At 46.7% G+C, this 23,542-nt stretch overlaps 2 protein-coding genes across 3 annotated transcripts in view; one reads left to right on the top strand and one right to left on the bottom strand.

Annotated features, from left to right (window-relative positions):
- Positions 1–6,927, bottom strand: part of MAP3K19 (mitogen-activated protein kinase kinase kinase 19) — a 749,356-nt gene extending 742,429 nt beyond the window's left edge. Inside the window, exon 1 of the mRNA XM_069616558.1 lies at positions 6,798–6,927. The gene's annotated coding sequence lies outside the window, so the exon portion shown is untranslated. The remainder of the gene's footprint in view (positions 1–6,797) is intronic.
- A 9-nt stretch (positions 6,928–6,936) lies between these two features.
- The window catches only part of RAB3GAP1 (RAB3 GTPase activating protein catalytic subunit 1), a 1,600,561-nt gene continuing 1,583,955 nt past the window's right edge, over positions 6,937–23,542 (top strand). For both annotated transcript variants that reach the window (XM_069616562.1, XM_069616561.1), the window contains exons 1-2: positions 6,937–7,036; positions 7,155–7,210. In XM_069616562.1, the coding sequence (XP_069472663.1) occupies positions 7,019–7,036; positions 7,155–7,210 (74 nt within the window). In that variant the 5' untranslated portion in view covers positions 6,937–7,018. The remainder of the gene's footprint in view (positions 7,037–7,154; positions 7,211–23,542) is intronic.

The following is a 23,542-nucleotide window of genomic DNA, read 5'->3' as shown; positions in this document are numbered from 1 at the left end:
CCAATTCTCTGAGCGATAATTCCTTCTTCGCAATTGTCGAACTGATCTCTCTATTGATCACATTCACCTTGTCCATGGGCAGGCTGAGAGTGGCTGTTCTCGTGTCCACGACAAAACCCAGGAACTCGATCGTCTGTACCGGTACTTACACTGATTTCTCCCAGTTTATCAGGAATCCTAACACCTGTAGTAAGCAGGTTGTCTGTTCCAATTGTTCTAGTATCCTCTGCTTGTCCTGCCCCATCAGGCAAAAGTCATCTAAATAAATGATTAGCCTAATGCCCTGCTCTCTGAGATGAGCTACTACCAATCGCATCAGCTTCGTGAAGGCCCAAGGGGCTTACGGGAGACCGAATGGGAGGCAAGTGAACTGCCACTTCTGTTCTCTTCACCAGAACTGCAAGAATCTCCGGTCCTCTTGTACTACTGGGATCATCAGATATGCATCTTTGAGGTCTATCCTGACTAATCATTCTTCCCTCTGTAGTGTCTGTACACTAAGAACTCGTTGAGATTCCTCAGATTGATCACAGGTCTGTGTTTCTTTTTGCCTTTGACCAGGAACATATTCCTCAAAAAGCCTCTCCAGGGATCTACCACCTTTTTGATTGCCCTTTTCTTCTCTAGCTCTGCGATCTCTCTGTCTAACAGATCCCCGTCCTCTCCCGAGAACCTTCTGGGTCTCAGTTCCTCTGAAATGGCTCCCACCAGAAATCTAGCTTGAAACCTCGGACCGTCTCTCCGACCCATGTATCTCCTGACAATTCTGCACATTTCTGTAAAAATTGAGCTGTTTTTCCCCTTCTAGTGGGGTCCCCTTTTCTCCCCCATGTGCGTGTGATTCTGCATTTTGGCTCACCTGTGTTTGCCTGCTGGCCTCTATTGCTTCCTCTCCAGCCTCTACCCCTGCCCCTTCCTCTTGATTGGAAGAAGAGGTTGGGTCGGCGTTCCTCTTGGTTCCTCTACTCATTTCTGTTATTGGCGTAGGGCTTGAAGGAGGAGAAACGGCTGGCAGAGCGGCCTCTACCTCTGCCATCCCTGCCGAAAACCTTACTACCAAATACCCTCTTCAGCGAGGCCTGCACCTTGTCTATCGCCGCATATTTACTGGCAAATTTAGCCATCTCCTTAATAAAGGTGTCTCCAAACAGTTTCCCTTTACTTGTGGAGGTTGACTCTGCCGTGGCCAATTCCCCTATCTTTGGGTCGATCTTTTGTAACCGCGTTGTTGGCGTTGCCAAGCAGGCATATTGCCCTGTGCGCCCAGCCTGTCAATATCTCTGGGTCCACCCTGTGCTCAGGTTATTTGGCCTCCTCTGCCATCTGCCAGATCTTGGTCAATGGACCCAAGACATCCAGGAGCTTGTCCTGGCAGGATCTCCAGTATCTAGCAATTCCTGATATCGCTGCCATAACGTCCCATAAAGGACATCATTTTCTCATCTATCTCTAGTGTCTCAGCCATGTTATCTGGGATAAAGGGCCTGGTACATTCCGCTCTTAACTTGCTTCTGGCTTTGTTGGATAGAGAGCACCTTATCCTCTTCTTTATATATCTGCCAATCTTGGCGGGTGGCTCCCACTCCCCTGACCTGGGGTGGATGAGCGAGTCGGAGTCAAATACTTCCCCCATCTCTTCACCATCCCTTCTTTTCCTTTTCTTTGCAGTCTTACTCCTGACCAGAGGGCTTGGGGAGGATGTGTCATCGTCTTGCAAGCTACTTTCTGACAAATCGTCCCATTCGTCTTCCATTTCTGTGTCCTCTGAATAAGATTTGTCCTCCGTACATGTTGTGCCCCTTTTCTTCCAAGACCTCACTCTCTTTTTTCCACCTTTAACCTTGCGTGGTGTGCCATGGGGGGGTAGGTTGCTGAGGACCTTTCGGGCCTTCTTTCTTCCCACATGCCCCTCGCGAAACCTCTCTGGGGCTTCTCCCCTCAGGGCTTCCATCCCCTGGGAGAAAATGATGAGATCCTCCACCAAGCTCCTACTATGTGTTGCACCCCCTCACACCTGACCCCAGTACACATTGTACCGCTCATCCACTGTCTGCTGGTGTGGGGTTCCTCGGCTTCACTGGAGCTATGCATTTTATTGTTGGTGGGTTATCTGCAGGTGTCTTGAGCCTGCTCCCATCTACTAATGCAGCTGAGAGGGTCTGGGTGTTCCAATTCACAGATTTCCCTGGGTCTGTGCCCTTTATTTGGTGCTTAGCACTTACTGTGGTCTTGGCTGCTGCTTCTGTACCTGCGCCAAAGCAGTTTCACCCAATTGGGCTCTCCTTGGGTCAATAATTTGTTTGCCCACTAGGTGGCATAATTGTGCAACGTTCCGTTGCTCTTCCCAGTCAGCTGATTGTAATAAATCTGTACAGCGATGCCGTGAGTACTTTAACACAAAGACTGGCTTGCCAGGTGTTTGTGCTAATCCGGACCGTAACGCGGTCTGCAGCTCTCTCCTGCGCTATGACAACTGAGCGCCGGAACCTCTGAGGTCCCGTCGCGCTCCTGTGTTGTAGTGTGTTGTAGTGCACCCGCTGGAGCCTGCGGTCACAACCTCATATTCTCCCTAGAATCGTGGATATGCTCCGCCAAGCTCTATCCTTACACTGCGCGTGCGCTCGTGCCCCGTTAATCCTAGCATGTTGTTCTCCGTTAAAGTAATAATGCGATACTAACATACACATCGTATTCTGGTAAAATGAGAAAGACACTTATCTGGCTACGCGAGCAGCAATGAAAGAGGAAGGACACTGAAAGACAAGCGAGGATAAGGGGGCTGTGTTGGATTGGATTGTATTGGTTGTTGGAGTCATGTGACCTTTAAGTTCATGGACATAAAGCAAATTAACTACACCCGAGGAATTTATTTTGGGAAATGTAGTTGTTTGTGTAGTTCTTCTTTATGAATTGAAACTGTTATAAATATTTTGTATGCTGTTCAAGCTTTCTGAGTAAAGAAAAAGCATAATCTGAGCCTCCGGTCTTGATATAGAATTGGGCATCACTTAAACCTACTCCACGTTCTATAACTGTTTATAAAAGATGTTTTGAAAAGTACACAAACCATAGCAAGGTATGCACACAAGTGTGCATACCTTGCTATGGTTTGTGTACTTTTCAAGCCACCTTTTATAAACATAGAAATATGTAACATATTTCTATGTTTATTACACAGCCACGCTAGTGGCCGTGTAGTTATGGTTAAGTTGCTGTTTCCATAGGAAGAGCACTTTTTGGGCGGCTTATAACTTCGCTCCCCCTGGACGAATCCTCACCAAACTTTGCAAAAAAGTATATGGTCCACTCAAAGTTTGGTGAGGTTTGGTCCAGGGGGGGGAAAGGTTATAGGGCGGGTCCCAAAACTTCTGTTTTTCCCATAGACATAATGGGAAAAAACTTTGCTCACGCCTACAGCCCAAACCGCTGGACGGATTTTCACCAAATTTGCGGCAGGAGCAGTGGCTTGGTCGCGAAAGCGTGCTTTTGTTAATTTGGTGTAAATCCATCCAGTAGTTTTTTTCTTTAAATGACCAAAACATAAGGCAAAAAAAAGTGTGATATCTATGTCCGCTCCGCGGACACACTTCCCTGTTCGCTCCGCCGACAAGACACGGATTGGCCAAGCGGCGTGCGTGATGTCCACAGACATGTGACGTGCTCTCCAATTGGCTGGGGTGAAGCGTGAAGTGCATCAGATTTTTGGAGACGTCCGCCATCTTGGATTCTCGTCCGGTGTCCGCGGACATCACGGTAAAACATTTAAAAAAACACAAAATTGCACTTGTCAAACTTATCAAAGAATGTTTGGGGAGGTGAGGGGTGATGAGGATGCGATGGAATATGGCTGCAAGAAGCAAAAAACTGTGTTAACTAAAAAACATCCGAACACGAAGAAAGCACGTATCGGTGTAGTCCACGCTCACGCAGTAAAGCGCACGCGCACAACTACTTCACCCGCTCTTGACATATACCGCGCCAGTCAAAATGCGAAGACACTTTCTTTTTCAAACTCGCATGCACGCCTCATCCGAACACGGACACGCGTTGAAGAAAACACGCAGAAATGATGACCGCGCACAGGAGTTAACAGAAAACACGTATCAGTGAAGACCGTGCACATGCGCTGTAGAAAACACATAGCTGCAAAGACTGCACACACGCGATGTAGATAACACATAGCTGCGAAGACCACGCGCTGTAGATAACACGTAGCTGACAAGACCACGCACACGCGTTGAATGAAGCACACACACACACGCTCTTAACAGATGAATCCAAGCTCACACGCGCCTTATCTGAACACGCACACGTGTTGCAGAAAAACACGCAGAAATTAGATGAATCCGAGCTCACACGCGCCTCATCCGAACACGCACACGTGCTGTAGACAACACGTAGCTTCGAAGACCGCTCACACGCACTGTACATAACACGTAGCTGCGAAGAGCACGCACACGTGTTGTAAAAAACACGTAGCTGTGAAGACCACGCACATGCATTGTAGAAAACACGTTGCTGCGAAGACCGCATATGCGCGCTGTAGATAACACGTAGCTGCGAAGACCACGCACACGTGTTGTAGAAAACACATAGCTGTAAAGACTGCACACATGCGATGTAGATAACACGTAGCTGCGAAGACCATTCACACGCACTGTAGATAACACGTAGCTGAGAAGACCACGCACATGCGTTGAATGAAGCACACAAACGCGTTGAAGGAAGCATGTAGCAGTGTATCTTTTTCATACTTGCACGCGCGCTCTTAACAGATGAATCCGAGCTCACACGCGCCTCATCCGAACAGGCACAAGCGCTGTAGAAAACACTTAGCTGCAAAAACCGCTCACACGCGCTATAGAAAACACGTTGCTGCGAAGACCGCACACGCATGCTGTACATAACACGTAGCTGCGAAGACCACACTCATGCACTGTAGATAACACGTAGCTGAGAAGACTGCGCAGATGCATTGCATGAAGCACGTATCAGTGTATCTTTTTCAAACTCATACACGCGCTCTAAACAGATGAATCTGAGCACACACGTGCCTCATCCGAACACGCACACACATTGAAGAAAAACACGCAGAAATGATGACCGCGCACAGGCATTAACGGAAAACAAGAGGCAGTGAAAACTGTGCACACGTGCTGTGGAAAACACATAGCTGCGAAGACCACGCACACGCGTTGTCGAAAACACGTAGCTGCGAAGACCGCGCACACGTGTTGTGAAGTGAAGAGGGGCCCTGTATGGAACCCCGCCTTCCCTTTCCATGGTGGCCATCTTGGTAAAGGATTTTCCTTCCTACACCGGGACGCCTGGTGTGGGAAGAAAACAATTTTTTTAGCACCCCAGGTTTCCGCTTTGGGAACCTAGGGTGCGAATGGCCTTCATCCATTTAAGAGTACGTTATGGTTAAGTTGCAATAATAAAAACCTATGAAATTTAGTAAAAAAGCGTTGTTAAAGGGACGTTATGGTTCAAAGTAAAACCAAAAAACCCCTGAAATTCGCCAGTTATGGTAAGCTAAGCAACCATAACTCGCGCCACCACCGTGCACTGTTAAGACTAACACCCAGGACATCAAAGATGACATCACAAATATCAGTGTAATGAAGTATGTAGTTTATTACACATTTCCCGATAATCCCCAATACTTTTTTGCCAACATTACATTCACAACCCCTTCTTTGAAAAGTAAATGCACATGTGATGTCATCAGTGATGTCATCAATTATATTTGTGATGTCATCTTTGATGTCCTGGGTGTTAGTCTTAGCAGTGCACGGTGGTGGCGCGAGTTATGGTTGCTTAGCTTACCATAACTGGCAAATTTCAGGGGTTTTTCGGTTTTACTTGGAACCATAACGTCCCTTTAACAAAGTTTTTTTACTGAATTTCATAGGTTTTTAGTAGCGCAACTTAACCATAACGTCCCTTTAACAAAGTTTTTTACTGGATACAAGTATATAAATGCTTAGATACATTTATATATTTGCACACTTTACTATGGTTCGCACACTTTTCAGGCCATGCCCACCATGGAGGCCACGCCCCCAAATGAGAGCCCCCCTCCATTTCTTACCCCCCTTAAAGCACTGTCTTTGTGTAATGTGATGTCTGCCCATACTGAAAATCGAATAAGTAAGTTAGGTTGGTGCTGCGATTGTGTTCTTCTTTCTGTCTTCTACTTTATGATAGATTTTATCCATCAGGGTGATTTTTGGAAACCGAGAAGCTTGAGCCTCATTACTCTATCTTCTCAGGTTGAGTATACGTTTGTGGGTTAGGATTCTTCTTGGTCTGTGTGCTCTTGTCACAGTAGGCTGTTGTTGTTTGAGTGGTTTCGTTTTATATCCCTGGCATGGGACGTTGTGTCCCAAGTCCCTCCTATGCTCCTGCAGCAGCCACGTGATTTGTGACACGTGGGAGGTGTGTCATCAAACTAATAAAGGGCCAAGCGGCTTCCCGTTTGGCAGTTTATTGCCACTGTAACTAGACTATTGTGTGTCGTTGCAGCGCTGGCGATCCGCAACATGCCGTGGGCCTCCCCCACACGGCCCTTCACCAACGGAGAACGGGGCCAACGGGCCCCATAACATACGCTAAATGTAAACGCTAAATGCATTACTTATAAATAAATATTTGTAAAAATAATACTGTTTTATATGTTACCCATTATGATTGTGTATTACTGTATTATTTCTCTAAGCACGTTTATAAAGAGCAATATGCTCCAACTCCGTGTGTGAATTTGCAGTTACCGTTGCATTTATGAAGTAACGTACCTTCCTCGAGGTTCTACTAACTTGAAAAGAACGATACACTGGGGAACCAAATCACGTTCAGTAAGGCTAGAAGATTTATCTCGCCCTCCCACGACACGTCAAAGCGGTAAAACGAGGACTTCCAGCAGCAAGCAAAAAAGCCCAAGCCTGTACTTCACAAATCGCTTCCCGTTACCCGACGTGCACCGCGCATTTACCATATACACAGCTGACGTTCAAAGATGGCGGCTGACAGTGATGTGAGTTCTTCCAATCCATTTCTGGTCCTCTCTGCCTGTATGACAGCGCCTTTGCTCAGCTTATGCAGTAGTTCGTTCGCGCAGTATTGATTGTTGTGTGTTATGCTTTACTCTGTAGCCCGAGTCGGATGTCTTCGAGATCACGGACTTCACCACAGCCTCAGAGTGGGAGAGGTACGTGGATTTGATCTTGGCTCACGCACAAACCCCTAAGATACTTGCAATCGGGAAGCAGAACCTGTCGCAGCATCAGTGCAGTGCGACCTGAATATTTAATAGAGCACGTAATATAGTCGGGCTGCCCACTTATACTGTGATAGGAAACCCAACTAACTGTGCTGTATCGCATAGGGCAGTTTTGGTCGCCGTGGTCATAAGTGACTTCTCTCTTGGATACTGCAGATTTCTGAGTCAAACCTGCTGCTGTTTTTTCCTTGCATAATAACTTTACCCTTCCAAACATATACCCGCGTCTGTGCGAGGTAATCGCTGTCCTGCTGACCATCTCTAAATGCCGTTGGAATGTTAGTGAATGGTGTGACTGACAACTCGGGAGAATGTTAATGAGTGCTTGAGTGTTCTAAATATGCCAGTTGGGGGCCAGAGCTGGATCCATGAGGATGGCTGGTGGGTAGTCTCCTAATGTGTATATACTTAAAAGTAACTGGAACTTATAAACTGCTGTAAATATGTACAATAAAACTTACCTGGACTTCTTAACCAAGACTCACTGCTGGTCTGTGCCTGCACTACTATTAAAGTACCCCCAGATTATAACAACATCTCTGTTCTGTCTATATGTTGGCAAGCATGAATCAAATCAATGCTGTCACTTTTATAGTTGGTGTTGTTGCATGCCTGCTGCCCTGTGCTTGAGCGTGGAATGCAAAAAGCACATTATTGTTGAAGTGCAGCCCATCCGTGGGTTAGACAAAATAAGTTGTAGAAAACTTTGACAGCAAGTCGACAGTTGTCTTTGTATTGCATGTATTAAAGAAAGGTTCGCAATCAAACATATGGCTTTGTTAATGAATTCCGTTGCACAGTCTGCACTGTCTTGTGCCAGGGCCCAAATATTGTTTTACCACGTCGGGGTGCTAGCTTCCCCATCACTGCTGTTCCCACCCACTGCTGCACCCTAAAGTGTTAACACATTTGAGGTGCAACTCCCAACGTCTCAGTGGGGGTGATTTGGGCACCACCCATGTGTGATTTACAAATACTAACTTAAAAAACCATTACAAATCATAGTTGTGTCTTAAAATGAGACCACCAATGTCTTTAACCAATCCTCATGATCATTTTGATTCTGTAGGTCGCAAGTGGAACATTTTGACCGTCTAACCAAAGAAAATGGAGCAACAGTGCCTTAACTCATTAACTTTCCTGTCAAAATGATCTTATGTTGGCACTCCGCACAGGCACCCCCCCTCCTTGGCAGTGGCCGTTTTACCTGACCTTCCACCTCAGGTGGTGGTGTTGGCTGGTGATTGTCCTGTTGTTGTCCTCTGTGCTCGATATTACTCGGCCTTACTAATAGCACCGGTGATTTTGCAGCACTAATGGCAAAGTTGTCTGTTTTAAGACTCAGTGAGTTGTGGGTCTGGCACATTCCTGCTTACTGACGTATCATTCCTGCTTACTGACGTATCCCATGCTGGTATATATATATATATATATATATACACACACACAAACGGGGTTGGTGTTCCCATTAAACATAATTTACAGTGAGAAGATCACAATTCGTTCGACATCAAAAGATGCTGGGTGTCAATAGATCACATTATTTAAGGTATACATGTACCTGAATTGTTAGGGTCTAGGTAATGTGAGCATACCACCAATGATTTTATAAAAAAATTCAATGATTTATTCAAAAATAGAATTGAGCAAATAAAGAACCATAAATATATACATTATCTGAACAACTCGATTACAACACAGGGTGCCTATATACAAATTCAATAAGGGTAGGAAGACAAAGTGCCAGAGGGAAGTGTGTTGCTGGACATTCCATAAATCAAAATTAAAACGCAGAGAACAAAAAAGAGAAAGACACCAGTATATTCAAAACCTAGGAAAATAGATTGCAAACCAAAATACTGGAGTTTGAATGAATTAATTCCAAAAACATACATCAGGATGGTTTAGACATAACCTGAATCAAGTTGGTTTAAACATAAATAAAAAAAAGTGACGAAGCACATAAACAAGGTTGATCAATTGTAGTGGTTAGAGTCCATGCCATACGCCAAAAGAGAGAGGAAAATTGCAATCATGTGCTTAATAGCCGAAGCGTATCAAGAAAACCAATGGCGTTTCGGCGGGATGGGCGAGTTCAGGCCGCCTTCTGCATGAGACGTAAACCACTACTGGACCCTAAAGAAAATAATTAAACATTGTCTCAGCCTGATGTGAGAGTAACATACATTCAAAGGAAGTTGTTTACCCAGTACAACGCAGCACATGCAACCAAGGAGGAATAAATCACCAGAGAGCAGGGAGTATCACATAGTGTCACCTCTCCCAGATTGATTCTGAGCACATGTTTAAATGTAAAGTGTTCTTTATTTGCTCAATTCTGTTTTTGAATAAATCATTGCATTTTTTAAATAAAATAATTGGTTGTATACTATTCAGGTACATGTATACCTTTTTTAAATAATGTGATCCATTGACACCCTGCATCTTTTTTTGTTTTTTTTTGTTGTTGAAACTTTATTTATTGATTGTGGTACACAACATTGCAACAACATGACATTCCATACATGTCCATAACAGAGACGTTTAGTTCAAGTACATAACATAGTGTGCAGTATTACAGGTCTGGCATATTTTTGGGTCCTGTCGGGCTACCGCTGGTCGAGTCCATTTAAATACACTCTGAAACAGGCCCAAATGTCCTTTGGCTTACTTGTGTTCGGAAGTGACATTACATAGTGTTCCTCACACTCATTAACATACATTAGCTCCCTAAGAAAGTGATTAATATGTGGTGCCTGTGCACCCTTCCACTTTTGCAGTATGCACTTCTTGGCTGTGCACAAAATGTTAAAGAGCCTTCTGGTTACCTCCAATCGCTTTCCTATATCTCCAAACAGGTATTTTTGTGGTGTGAGGTCTGCCGGTACCTGCGTGACCTCTTCCAGGATTTTCGCCACCTCCCCCCCCCCAGAATACACATATGTGTGGGCAGCTCCAGTACATTTTTCAGGGGCTGTAGTGTAACTTGTTCAACACCTTAAATTGGATCAGCCGGAGGCCTGCATTCATGATGCCCTCTTGGTCAGTTCACAGTATCTCTCCCAGGATATATCTGTTATGGTAGTGCCCAGATCTGTTTCCCCAGGAGGCCTTTATCATGTTTACCATTGGAGTGTTGGCCTGTACAGCCGTGTAGAGTCCCGAGACACGGATTCCCGACCGGGTGGACAGAGCCACGAGGCATGGGTGTGGCGGGGGCTCACCTGGGAACAGTGGCCATCTGGCCTTGAATGCCATTCTCATTCTGTGGTATTGTAATATCATCAACTGGTCCCTCCCCATCCCCGTTTTGAACTCTTCTAATGTTATGAATCTGCCGTTGGGGAATATGTCCTTGATTTTAAATTCTCCCTCTGGGTCCCACGTTTTCCGCACATCTGGATCGTATGTGGGTGCTATACCGGGGAAGTTCCAGAATGGGGCCTCCGCGTAATATGGTGCCTCCAGGCCAAGCCTACGGTAAATCTTGGACCATGCGTGTACTGTTGTGCTAACTGGATCGAATGGACATTCATCCTTGTGTTTATCTTTGAAGGTGACTGACCTTAAGTCGGTTGGATGTGCTGCGTGTTTTTCTAAACAGATGTGGGGTGAGGTATCTTGTTCATCATACCAGTGTCTGACAAACTGGGCCTGTGCCACCAGGTAATATAATTCGAAGTCTGGGGCTGCTATGACACCCATTTCCCATTTCATTCTGGCCGCCCCCTGCTCCAAACAAACTGTACAGCCATGGATCTAAGGGTGTCAAAGAAACGTCTCCCAGGCCATATTGGGATATTAGTAAACATATGCAATAGCTTGGGTAAGATAACCATTTTCAGTATAGTGACCCGGCCGATAAGCGAGATGGGAAGTCTGGCCCAGAAGCAGAGTTTAGTGGAAATCGTGTTTAACAATGAGTCATGGTTGTTAGAGTATAGGGATGCTTTGTCTGCTGACACAATAATGCCCAGGTATCATATGTTAATAGGAGACAAATGTAGACCGTGTGTGTCGGTCGGACATTTAGTGGCAGGGGTCAGGGAAAGATTTCAGACTTGGAGCGGTTGGTTCTATATCCTGAGTAATCTGCAAACTCATGTATGGTTTCCATTGCTGGCCCCAGGTGTACGTCCGGCTGTCAGACATATAACAGAGTATCATCTGCGTATAGTGATATAGACTGGGTTAGGCCCACCATCTTTATACCCCTCTGTCCCTGATGTTCCCTAACTGCTGCAGCGACCAGTTCCATTGTAAGGGCGAACATTATGGGGGAGAACGGGCAACCCTGTCTCGTACCCCTTCCAGCTCTAACCATTCAGACGTGTGGTTAGTCAGTACCATGGCTCCCGGGTTAGTGTATAACATCCATACGCATTTTAGAAAATATGGGCCTAGTCCAAATTTCTCAAGCACCATAAACAGGTATGTCCATGAAACCGAATCAAACGCCTTCTCGGCATCCAGAGATACGGCCACTGCCTGGGCTTCGGGTTTAATCTGGGCATAACACGAACAGCCTTCGGAGATTTAGTGCTGTTGACCTGGTGGGGATGAATCCGCATTGGTCTGGATGCACCAACATGGACATGTTGGGTAGGAGTCTTGTGGCCAGGATTTTTGCAAATATATTTGCATCGCAATTTATAAGGGATAGGGGCCGTTAAGAGGACATCTCACTCGGCGGACGTCTGGGCTTGAGGAGCACCATAATTATGGCCTCTCTCATAGATGCTGGAAGTGTTCCCAGCTCCATGGCCTCAACCCATACAGACAGTAATACCGGGACCAGCTCTTCATTGAGCTACTTGTATAACTCGGCTCCCAGTCCGTCTGAGCCGGGTGCCTTCCCGTTGGCTAATGATTTTATTGCTTCCTTTATCTCGCAAACCGTTAGGGGCTGGTCTAGCAGCAATCCATGCTTTATTGGCATTGTCGGGAGTGTGATTTTGTCTAGATATTCTCTGGTGTCAGTGGCTGATTTTAGGTCATGATTGGCATATAGTTCCGTGTAGAAATGGGTGAATTCTCTATTTATGCCTTCCTCACTTGTGGTTACTGTGCCCTCTCCCGCTGTTATACTACAGATTGGTGTGTGATGTCTCTCGGCCTTTAACAGGTTGGCCAGGGTGCGACCCGCCCTGTTCCCCTCGCTGTATTGGCGTGCTCTGATTGGAGTTGCCATATAAGTAGTTCCCTGGTGGCTAATCTGTTGAACTCTTGCAGGTTGCTATTGATGTCCGCCAGGGTGTTGTTCTCATGTGCGGCTGTATATCGCGTTTCCAATTCTCCCAACCATTTCTCCACTTCTGCTAGTTCCACCCTAACAGACCTCAACAGTCCTGTGGATTTGGAAATCAGGATCCCCCTCACCCATGCCTGAATGACTCCCATAGAGTTGCATATCTACTGACTGAGTCCTTGTTGGTTTCAAGGAAGTATTCTACTTCTGTATGTAGTGCGCCTGCTACTGTTGGGTCCTTAAGGATGTTGGTTGGCATCCTGTATCTTCTGGCCGGGGGTTTTAGATTTCCTAATGTCATATCTAAAAGGATAGGGGAGTGATCCGACAGGGAACGGGGAAGTATTTCACTATTATCGATTTGGTTCATAAGGGATGCTGACACCAGCCAGTAGTCTATACGAGACTCGGTGTCATGCACTGAAGAGTAGAATGAGTACTGTCTTTTTTGTGGGTGTAGTGTTCTCCAGGCGTCCACCATTGTTAGTTGCGTTAGGATTTGTTGTAGGACAACAGCTATTTTTGTGGGATGCCTGTGCTTAGAGGTGGAGTGGTCTAGAGTAATATCCAATGTGGTGTTGAAGTCTCCTCCCCACAATATTTGCTCGCTTCCAGAGAAGCCTATCTCTTGCATAACATTTGTATAGAAGTCAGGGTCGTCCACATTTGGACCATACAAGCTCACCAATATTACTTCCTCCCCCGCAATGCTGCCCCACACTACAACATAGCGGCCCTGAGGGTCTATTTTACTTTTTCCAAATTGAAAACCAACAGAGGGGTGGATCAGGGTGAGTACTTCTCTTGCCTGTGAAGAGTATTCAGTGTAATATCTATGCTGCCCCCACCCTCTCAGGAGCTCAGCGTTGACCCTCTGGAGTGCATGAGTTTCTTGTAACATGATTATCTGGGGATGGTGTCTGGTTATATATGTCCCCACCTTGTTCAACTTAGTGCGATTGTTCAGACCACAGACGTTCCATGTAAGAAGTTTTAGCTTCAACCCTTGAGCCGTCGCATTAGGGTGAGCCATATCTGTATTCCCTCGTTATATCTTTTGTATTACTGTTACTCAGGAGAGTTCCATGTGCTGCAATGTCACCACAGTTTTTAACTTGTAGGACTCTTCCAATTGAGTCCCAGAACCTCAACCCCCCACCCCCATTCCCACACTGCTCAACAGAGCTAAACATCCTGAGATACTTTGGTCCCCCACCCACATCATCTCCTATAACTTGACAATGCTGCCCTTCTATTGTCATTCCCTTGAACTGGTGGAGCTTTCCTGAGGGTCGCCTGTTGCAGCCATCTGGCTAGCCGCAACGGAGGCCCACGGCTCGATTAGTCATAAATCTTTGTTCAGGCCGTCAATGCTCTATACTTTTCTTGCTCGTGGCGGTAGGTGGCTGGCCGGTATTTCCCCTTTCAGTCCGTGGGGTCTCGCCTCTCATCTCTCGGTTGTGGTCTCGCATTTTGGTCAATCACCCGATTTCCAGGAGGCAACGTGATGGAAGCTTCCACCTTCCACATATGTCATAGCTTCTGTGGGTTTCTGGAAGAAGTGGGCCCTTCCCCCGTGTTGTATTCTCATTTTCGCCGGGAAGATGAGAGCATAGGGTACATTGCGCAGCCGTAGCTGCCTTTTCACCATTTCATAGGATCTCCTTTGTGTTTGTATGTTAGCTGAAAAGTCCGGGTATATGTGGATTCTGTTCTGTTCATGATGCAAGGTTCCTTTCTCCCTGGACAATCGAAGTATGGTGTCTCTGCCCCTGTAGTTAAGGAGTCGTGCTATTATGGTGCGAGGGGGAGCTCCTGGTTTCGGGGGTGGTGCTAGGGTACGGTGAGTCCTTTCAATTAGGAAGTGTTCCGAAAAGGAGTCGGCTCCTAGGATATCTTTCAACAGGGTTTCCACCTGTTTCTCCATAGGTCCTTTGCCAAAGGTCTCCGCAACCCTGACGATCCGGATGTTGTTCCTCCAGGATTTCGATTCGAGATCCTCACACTTATTTTGGATTTTATGCATTTCTGTTTGGAGGTGGGCTATGTCGCGGCTGTGTTGTGAAATCATGTCTTCGCTCGTGCTGATCCTGTTTTCCGCCTCTGTGATACGAGCGCTCTTTTTCCACTCGTGCCTTCAGGGATCCAATTGTTGCCACAATATCATCCAACTTTACATTCACCGCCATGAACCCATTCTGCTCAGCGTTGCTAGGCGATCTATTGGATCACTCTCTTGCCTATCGGGTGTCTGTGGCACTCCCCCCTGCAACCCAATGCAGTTGCGAGCTGGCGAAGGTATCCATCGGGCCGATCTTTTTCCCTCCTGCACCCTTTTTCTCGTTGGAGCCCATGTGTTATGTACGCAGTTGAGGGTGGACTGTGTTCTCCCACGTATCGCTGCCAAATGCGATGTTACACAGTAGGAGATAGGGGAGTGTGTCCCTGCACGTCTGCTCTCAGTTCAGGATATTGTGCATGTGTACCAGGAATGGTCCTGGTAGTCCTGTATAGGCCAGATCCCCCCTGTCTGATCCCCAGACCTGTTTGTATGATTGCCTTGTTGAGGCTTGTGGTGGCGCTCCTGAAGCAATAGGGATTGCCCGCGGGGGCTATCTGGACGTGTCCGTATTGTTTAGGGTGTATCAGGGTTGCGGGCGGTTGTTCCCGCGCTTGAGGATCTGTGTTTATTTCACCAGCAGTTATCGAGGTTCAGCCTGGTGTGTCACCTGGGACTGCGGCTGCAATATGTAATGAGGGCTTCCTCCCTCGGCAGTCGCCACAGTGGGTCCTGTGCGCGTGCCCGTATTGTTTAGGGCTTATTAGGGTTGTGGGTGGCTGCTCCGCACCCAAGGATTTGCACTTGTTTCCCCAGCAGCCGTAGAGGTTCAGCCTGGTGAGCCGCCCGGGACTGCAGCCGCAATGTATGACATGGGCCTCCCCCTTCGGCAGTTACTACTGTGGGTCCACGCTGGGAAAGTTCACCTCACGGGCGCTTAGAGTGCTGACGGGGTTCCCTCCCCGGGCCCGGTATCACTTACTTGGTGTGGGGGGGGCCCTTCCCGCGTGTCTCCAATTTCGGCCCGCTCCTCCCTGCAACAGTTGCAGCGCCTCCCATCGCGCACTCGGCGGGAGCAGCACATGGCCTCCGGGCTCCTCTCCTCCACTTTCTCCTTCTCCCGTCGCCTTCCAAGGACTGCAAGGGGCTTCCACTGGTGTCGCTTTAGTTGCCACAGGGCAGGATGTCCACTCGGCGTATTCCTCTAGCCTCAGGGTATTGCAGGCAATGAGGCGCCCTTCCCCCTGCACGGGTCGCAGCTCATGTGTTCATGGAGCCTCCAGGCGGCCACGCAGACACCTCCCGGCTGCCGGGAGTTTTGGATGCAATATCTTGACGACGCAACCACGGATTTACACCGCTTTTTCCCCGGGTTGTGTCTTTCGCCTTCCGCCACCGGATTCCAGCTTCTTGATGTGTCTGGGATGGTACTGATAGGATATATTTTGTACCAGGATTGCTTTCGAGCCGGAGCTCTCCCTCTAGGCAGCCATGCTTGATGCGCGCAACAGCTGTGGGCTGTTACATTGTGGATCTGAGTGTTCCACCTCTGGTGCGCACCTCTCCACCTTGTCCCGCCCACTCTGACCCATGTCCCCTATGCCTCTGTTTGTGGCACTTTTTCATTCCTCAATACTTACAGGTCTATGATGGCAGCGAATTTCACTCTTGGCTACAACGACAAGGAGATTAGAGGTATTATCAGGGGCCCAGCCCCTTTTGGCATAGCAAGCACCAACGAAGGAGCTTCTTGTTCCTCAGGCATCGAGCTACTTAAATTAAAGAAAAAATCCTTTAGGACAAAACTCCACGGCCACTTTCTTAGTGAATATCCCAAAGCCAAAGTGATTCCAGCTGGCCTAATAGTACTTAAAGAGCCATGCCTATTCTTAGACGACCAGGAATACAAGACTAACTTCAGCTACATAGCTACAAAATGTAGCCATGACATAATGGTACTCACTATATCCACAGTTCAACACCTTGGAGCAGTTGTTCAAGCAGAACTGGATACTGCCGAGCAAGCTTTTATGAATGACACTTAAATTCCCAATGCCCAAGATAAACTTTGGGAAGTAACAAAACAATTTGAAGAGTTTAAACTAACCACTTTAACCAAAAAAACTAAGAAACTATCTTGCGATATTCAAGACTTCAAAGCAGAGATAATCTACCCATATCTCACTGCAAAGTATACTGATAACACCAACCCCGATCGCAACCGATCAGGAAATAAAACAAGATGCAGAGTCACTTTCTTTGATAGCAGTAGTGACTCCTCTGGGTCTGATCATTCTTACTTCTATCTACCATTCTCCCCTCCCTCCCCCCCCCAAACCGTGGGTACCGACTTTATTTAGGCCGAGGCCAAACACGAGGCCCAGGACCTGGTTGGGACCTGCAATCATAATACCAAATATGGGGACAATAACAACGCCGGCCGAGAATACAGAGGCGGTCGGGTTGCAGGCAACCATGGAACCATTAGAACTCCCAATTTGTTATCTCTCTAATTATACCCTCACACCAGCTGAAACAAATGTTTTATCGATAGGTCTGACCTTCATCCCTACCAGCCCTACAGATTGGTCCCAGACAGAAACTGACGTCAGGAAATTCTTTAGATCTATTAGGCTTAAATCTTTCTTCAAAGACCATGGAATTTCAGAACCTGATAGTGACACGGGACTCCAACCTCCATCTAATTTCACACCTAAATATAATACAGTGCCCTGGGAGGTTCTCACTTTTGAAAAATGTGTCCTTAAAGAACTTGGGAAGCTGCAGAAGACGCACCATGCCATGAGATTTAACCTAGCCAATGCTGAACGGAGTGGTGTCCGTTCTCTGGCTAATAATAAACGGGTTCATACTTTTTCCGACCTGGATGAGCCCCTTCCCTCTGTTCTCCATTACCCTCCACCTGTGCTGGACTGCCAATACTGATGCTCTTCAATGGGGGTAAGGAATCTGCAATTTGGAACCTTTATTCGTAATGCGACGAGCGACGCAGCAAATTGACTCAAAATGCACCTTTCCATCGTCCGTGCATACTTTGCTTTGTTTGTTGTGAATTTCCGCACTCCTTGCATTACCCACTTGGGATTACATTATTTGAGCAATTGACTTGCCTGTTACCATCATGCCTTCCAAGATGGCCGTTTTGCTTGTTTCATTGTGAATGTTGCTTCCATTTTCTGGTCCAGCTCCTGCCTCCCTCTCCCATTGGTTGCCTTGGCCCCCTTTAGCCAATGGCTGCAACCGGGAGGCGGGAGCCGGCACACTGTCGAAGGCTCACAACAAAGGCCCCGTCTACCCCTGTCCACTACTGTATGCTGCTTTCCCGCCCCGTGAGTGTCTGTGTACCCCCTATAACCCCTGTGAGTGTCTGTGTACCCCCAATGCCCCCCTGTGAGTGTCCACCTGTCTCCCCTGGCCCCCTCCAGGCTCCCTTGTCTCCTTGTCATCTCCTTCTCCTTCTTTTTTCTTCCTTCTTCTCTTCTGCCCTTTGTGACTGCTCCTCTCTCTCTCGCGCTCTCTCCCCTTTCCTATTCCTTCCTCTGCCCTCACACCCTGTGCCCCCCCTACTTCACTCCCCCCTCTTCACTACCCTCTCCCTCCCTCACTGCCGTCTGTCATTTTCTGGCACTACCCCAATTGCCGTCAGGCATAGTAATTTGTAGCCACAAGTCTTTGCAGCCACCTCTCCCCCCTCCCCACAGCCCCTCCACTTGACCTTTTCTCTTCCCTAAGCACTTACTCTTATCACCGGTCCCTTGACCTTTGATAACCGCTTCCCCCCCCGTTTTCCCTTCTGTTCTTTCCTCCCCCCTCCCCCCAGCACTCTCTTGATAGTCATCGACCTTTTGATAGTCTCTTGTTTTGTTTCCTCTCCTCACCCCTTCACTCCTCTCCCCTCACCCCCCCTTCCTTCCCTCTCCTCTTGTCACTCTTGCACTGCAACAATTGCCGTCAGACATAGTAATGTTACTGCTAGTTTTGTCTCCCTCCTTCCACCCCCTCCACTCCCTTACTGTTCTTTGCACTTGTACTATCTTCTATGATTTGATAGTAAATCTTTCACATTCTGTATTGTTTCAAGGACTTGTAAGAATGTACATGTATTTCTCCCATGTTCCCTTCCTCCTTGAAGCGCTTTCAAACACATTGTGTATAGGCGCTATACAAATAATCAATCAATAAAGGTGTTCATCAAGCCTGCAGGCATTGTAGTCATGAACCCAGACCAATACCATTTTATGGTGAGGGACCTTCTGAATGAACTAGGCAGTTACCATAAACTCCGCAAAGACCCCAATGCCGACCTTAAAAACACCATTCAAGAAATTACTGACTATGCACTGCAACGCAATTGGCTTAGAGAAAAAGAAGCAATGTTCCTTAATACCAACCAGTGCTCGACTCCATACCTAAAATTCATAGAAAATGCTCATAACGCTCCTGGGAGGCCGATCGTTGCAGGATGCGGCATAGTCCTAGACCCCATCTGCCAGCACATAGACAAATTCCTCCAACCCATTAGCCAAAATACCAGCATATACTTGAGGGACAGCACCTCCGTCATTGAATTATTCGAAGACAAGGCTTTTCACCCTACAACCAACAATCTGGTCACTACGGACTTCAGAGCTTTGTATACTAGCATCCAACAGGATGAAGCTATTCAATGCATACAGGATTCTCTTTTTACAGACTACACAACCATTCAAAACACCAGTGGAATTTATTATAGAACTACTCTCACTGGCCCTATATAAAAGTACCAGGATCCATTTTTCAAGCAAAGTCTGGGAACTTCTATGGGAACAGCTTTTGCTCCCAGTCTTGCCATCATCTTTATGGCCACATTTGAAAACAGCTTCATTCTGACTGACACAAATCCATGTAGGCAGCACATCGACACATGGCGTCAATATATCGATAACATTATCCTGATGTGGAATGGATCTGCTGAGCTTCTTAATTCGTTTCTACAATGGCTTAAGCAATGTCATGCCAACATCGAATTTACTATGACCGCTAACCACCAGGAAATACATTTCCTTGACCTCACTATCAAATAACATCAGAATAAACTTATCTGCACGCTATGTTAAAAAAAAAAAAACACTGACAGAAATACGCTGCTGCATTTCTCGAGTTTTCATCTGCGCAGTCAGGGGAGCCTACCCTATGGCCAATTTCTTAGGCTCCGACGTAACTGCACCGTCCTCTCAGGCTATGATCAGAATGCTGAGCAGCTAGCAGCCAGACTCAGTGCGCAAATCTACCCTAAAAAACAGGTTAACCACTCACTTAAGCGAGCCAGGTTTACCCCACGAGAGACCCTTTTCCACACTAGACCCAACACCAAACAGTATAAACTGGTCTGTTTGTTGAGGGATAGCCCAGGCACTAAGTCAGTCAAAAAGCTGATTTGCAAATTCTCGTCTCTTGTGCAATTAAACTTGCCTAATGAGTCTCCTCCCATGTTCGCTGTCAAACGTCAGAAAAACCTGAGGGACCAGCAAGTCCATGCAATCCCCAAAGTCAATAGGTCTACCACCACCAGCTGGGGACCTCGAACCGCTTACAGGACATTTTCCATGCAGCACATGTTCAATCTGCAAATTCTGCAAAAAAAACTAAAACATTCGATGTGGCGGGCAAAATGTGGCAACTCTGCCAACACACTAACTGCAGGATACCATGGGCCATATATTGTATATATTGTATCCAGTGCCCTTGTGGTCTCGGGTATGTTGGCAGGTCATCATGACCGGTACACACTCGCATTATTTAACACCGTTCACGCATCAGGTGTAGAAATGCCACAGCCTCTATGGTATGCCACTACATGGAGCATGGTCACTCAGCAGATGATATAGTTTGGTGGGTGGTCGATACTGTTAACCATGCCTCCAACACCCACACTCTTCTGGCAAACGAAGAGGCCAGATGGATATTCATGCTCAATACCATTGAACATGGCCTCAATGATGCAATGCCGCTTTGGTAATGCCCCTAGCATTGCCCTGACTGGTATGCCTTTCATTTGTTGTTTACTTCCTTTCTTCTCTTACTTGATTTGTTGAGCTGAGCTGGTACCTGCTGGCCCCTGCCTGGTAATTTCTTATTTTCAATTTTGAGCTCCGACTCAGTTTTTTGTTTTGCTCCTGTAATTGGATTTGGACTCCCATTCCTGAAAGTGCAGCCCCCGTCTGGTAATTAATTTTTTTTAGTTTGAGCCCCTACTCACGTTACGCCACTGTAATTGAATTGAATTTCCTCACTGCAAGTGCAACTCCTTCAACCCCTTCCATGTCCAACATGGCGCCCGCGCGAGGCACTTATTAGCATAGTTCTTATTCCTACAGTCCTCTTTTACTTTTGAGCTCGGGTCATGCACGATTTCACACAGCGTCCTATACTCCATAACTGCAGCCTTGCCAGCTAACGGTGACCCTGATGCACTGTTAGGACTCGTGCATGGAACTCCTCGCACTGTCTCTAGGTCACATCTCCAGCAAATTCTATGCTGCGGCCGCAAGTTAGTACTGCTTCGCCACTAGGATTTTTATCGACTCCATCCCATTTACCAACGTGGTCCACACTGGGGACCCTCTCTCTTTTCGGCATCGTTATTAATTGTTCTGTATACCAGGGGCCTCTGCCCCCTTGTTTTGTTGTTCTTTTTGCAGTCCCATTCATCGGGCTGTACTCTTTTCAGCGATACTAGGAGGAGCATGTACCAGCTTTAATTTTAGCATGCCCTCCGGACACCAGCTTCTCCTGTTACTACTCAATAGGCTTACATGAGTTACAATTGGCAGCAATCCCCTGAGGTAGGCTGTATTTTCATTTCCTTTTCTTTCCGTGCCACACGTCTGTGTCGTGGCACTGTTTTCTGATTCACCTACCCGTTCTTGAGATAGTTTCTCAATCTCAGCCCTTCTCTAACTACGCACTTTTCCATTTCTTGCACACCTTATTGCTTTAGGTTGGACACAGTTTCAGATATTTCCTGCACCATTGCAGTTGGCGCATTTGTAGCGGGCTCCCCAGGCTACTGTACAGTGGTAAGCATACCGTCCCCGACATGGAGGGTTTTTACGGGTGCACTTTTCTTGGGCTGCTCCCTCTTTACTTTCCTTGACAGCACCCTAGGCTGCACCCTCCTTCTCCAACTCCTCCCATTTGTAGGTGACTATTTTACATTTAAACATGGGCTCAGAGTGCACAGGGTCAATCTGGGAGAGGTGACACTATGTGATACTCCCTGCTCTCTGGTGAGTAATTCCTCCTTGGTTGCATGTGCTGCGTTGTACTGGGTGAACAACTTCCTTTGAATGTATGTTACACTCACATCAGGCTGAGACAAGGTTTAATTATGTTCTTTAGGGTCCAGTAGTGGTTTTTGTTCATGAAGAAGGCGGCCTGAACTCGCCCACCCTGCTGAAACGCCATTGGTTTTCTTGTTACACCTCTTAAGCACATGATTGCAATTTTCTCTCTTTTGGCTTATGGCGTTGACCCTAACCATCACAATTGATCAACCTTGTTTATGTGCTTCGTCACTTTTTTGATTTATGCTTAAACCAACTTGATTCATTTTATGTCTAAACCATCCTGATGTATGTTTTCTGGAATTAATTAATTCAAACTCGGGTATTTTGGTTTGCAATCTATTTGCCTAGGTTTTGAATATACTAGTGTTTTTTTTCTTCTGTCTGCATGTTTAATTTTGATTAATGAAATGTTCAGTAATGGTTGCTATCCGCACCATACGCCTGAGCCACCAACCCTGCTGCTGCTGTGCTGGCAGTTATCACAGCAGTGGAGTAGCAGCAATGTCATGTAGATGGACTCGAACAATGTGTTGGCATGATAAGCACAAGCGGCCAGCGCTGCCACCTTCCAGCCCATTGTTAATCATGGAACTGGATGCTAGCACAGCAGTGCTGGTGCCACTCACACTATTATGTGATTAGTACTGACTAACATTAAAAAAATATAATATTGCCAAAACACTAGTGTTGCTAGATGCCCAAAACTAGCTGACTTCCATCCAAATAATCTGAAAAATCAGGCACACAGCTGATAGGTTTCAAAAGTAAGGAACCTCACACAATAGCGTAAATATACATTAAGAGAACACAGTATGTTAGAAAAAAATTATAATTGCCTTGTTCTGAAAATTGGTGTCACTTCTGTCTCCTGTTCCTTTGCTACTCTGGTCTGTCTCTTTTCCTGTGCTTGGCTCCCAGGTGAGTTGCTCTCCTTTTGGTTTGTCGCCTCTCTGATCCATCACACCTCTGGTCTGAGCTCCTTTCTGTGATGCAACTCTGATCCAACACCCCTCTGGTCCTTGACTCCCAGGAGAATTAAAGTTACCAAAACATCAGTGTTGTCATAAGAAAGAAAAAGCTACATGCTTCTTCAAAATATGCCCTTCCTAGTGAGTCGCTCCCCTCTGGTCCTTTGCTCCTCTAGTCCAACACCCTTGTAGTCCTTATCTCCAAAGCAAGCCCCACCTTGTAATATCCTTTGCCCCACTGGTCTTTGGCTCCCTTGTAAGTCATTCTCCTCTGGTCCTTGGCTCTTCTGGTCTGTCTCCCCTTTGCTCATTGGGTCCTGTTGAGTTGTTCTAATTTCCTCCATAGCCAATGTGGGGTATCACCCCATCACGGCGCATCCCATTACTGCGCATCCAAAAATGTCGAATTTTTAAAGCCCCATTTCACCACATATATATGTGGGGGGATGGGTTAAGTTAATAATACATTTGGGGGAGTATGGTGTCTGCGTGGGCCGTCCCCCACATATATATGCAGTGAAATGCAGTAAAACAAGACATTTTGGGATGTGCAGTAAAAAATGCCACGTCTACCTATATCCACTGTTTTGGGCGGGGGGTGGGGAGGAAGACGGATTAAGGCAGCCCCTTAAGCTG

The sequence above is a fragment of the Ambystoma mexicanum genome, chromosome 9, assembly GCF_040938575.1.
Source record: "Ambystoma mexicanum isolate Mex_15411 chromosome 9, UKY_AmexF1_1, whole genome shotgun sequence".
In the NCBI taxonomy this organism is placed as follows: Eukaryota; Metazoa; Chordata; class Amphibia; order Caudata; family Ambystomatidae; genus Ambystoma; species Ambystoma mexicanum.
This window is presented reverse-complemented; position numbering and strand designations above follow the sequence as displayed.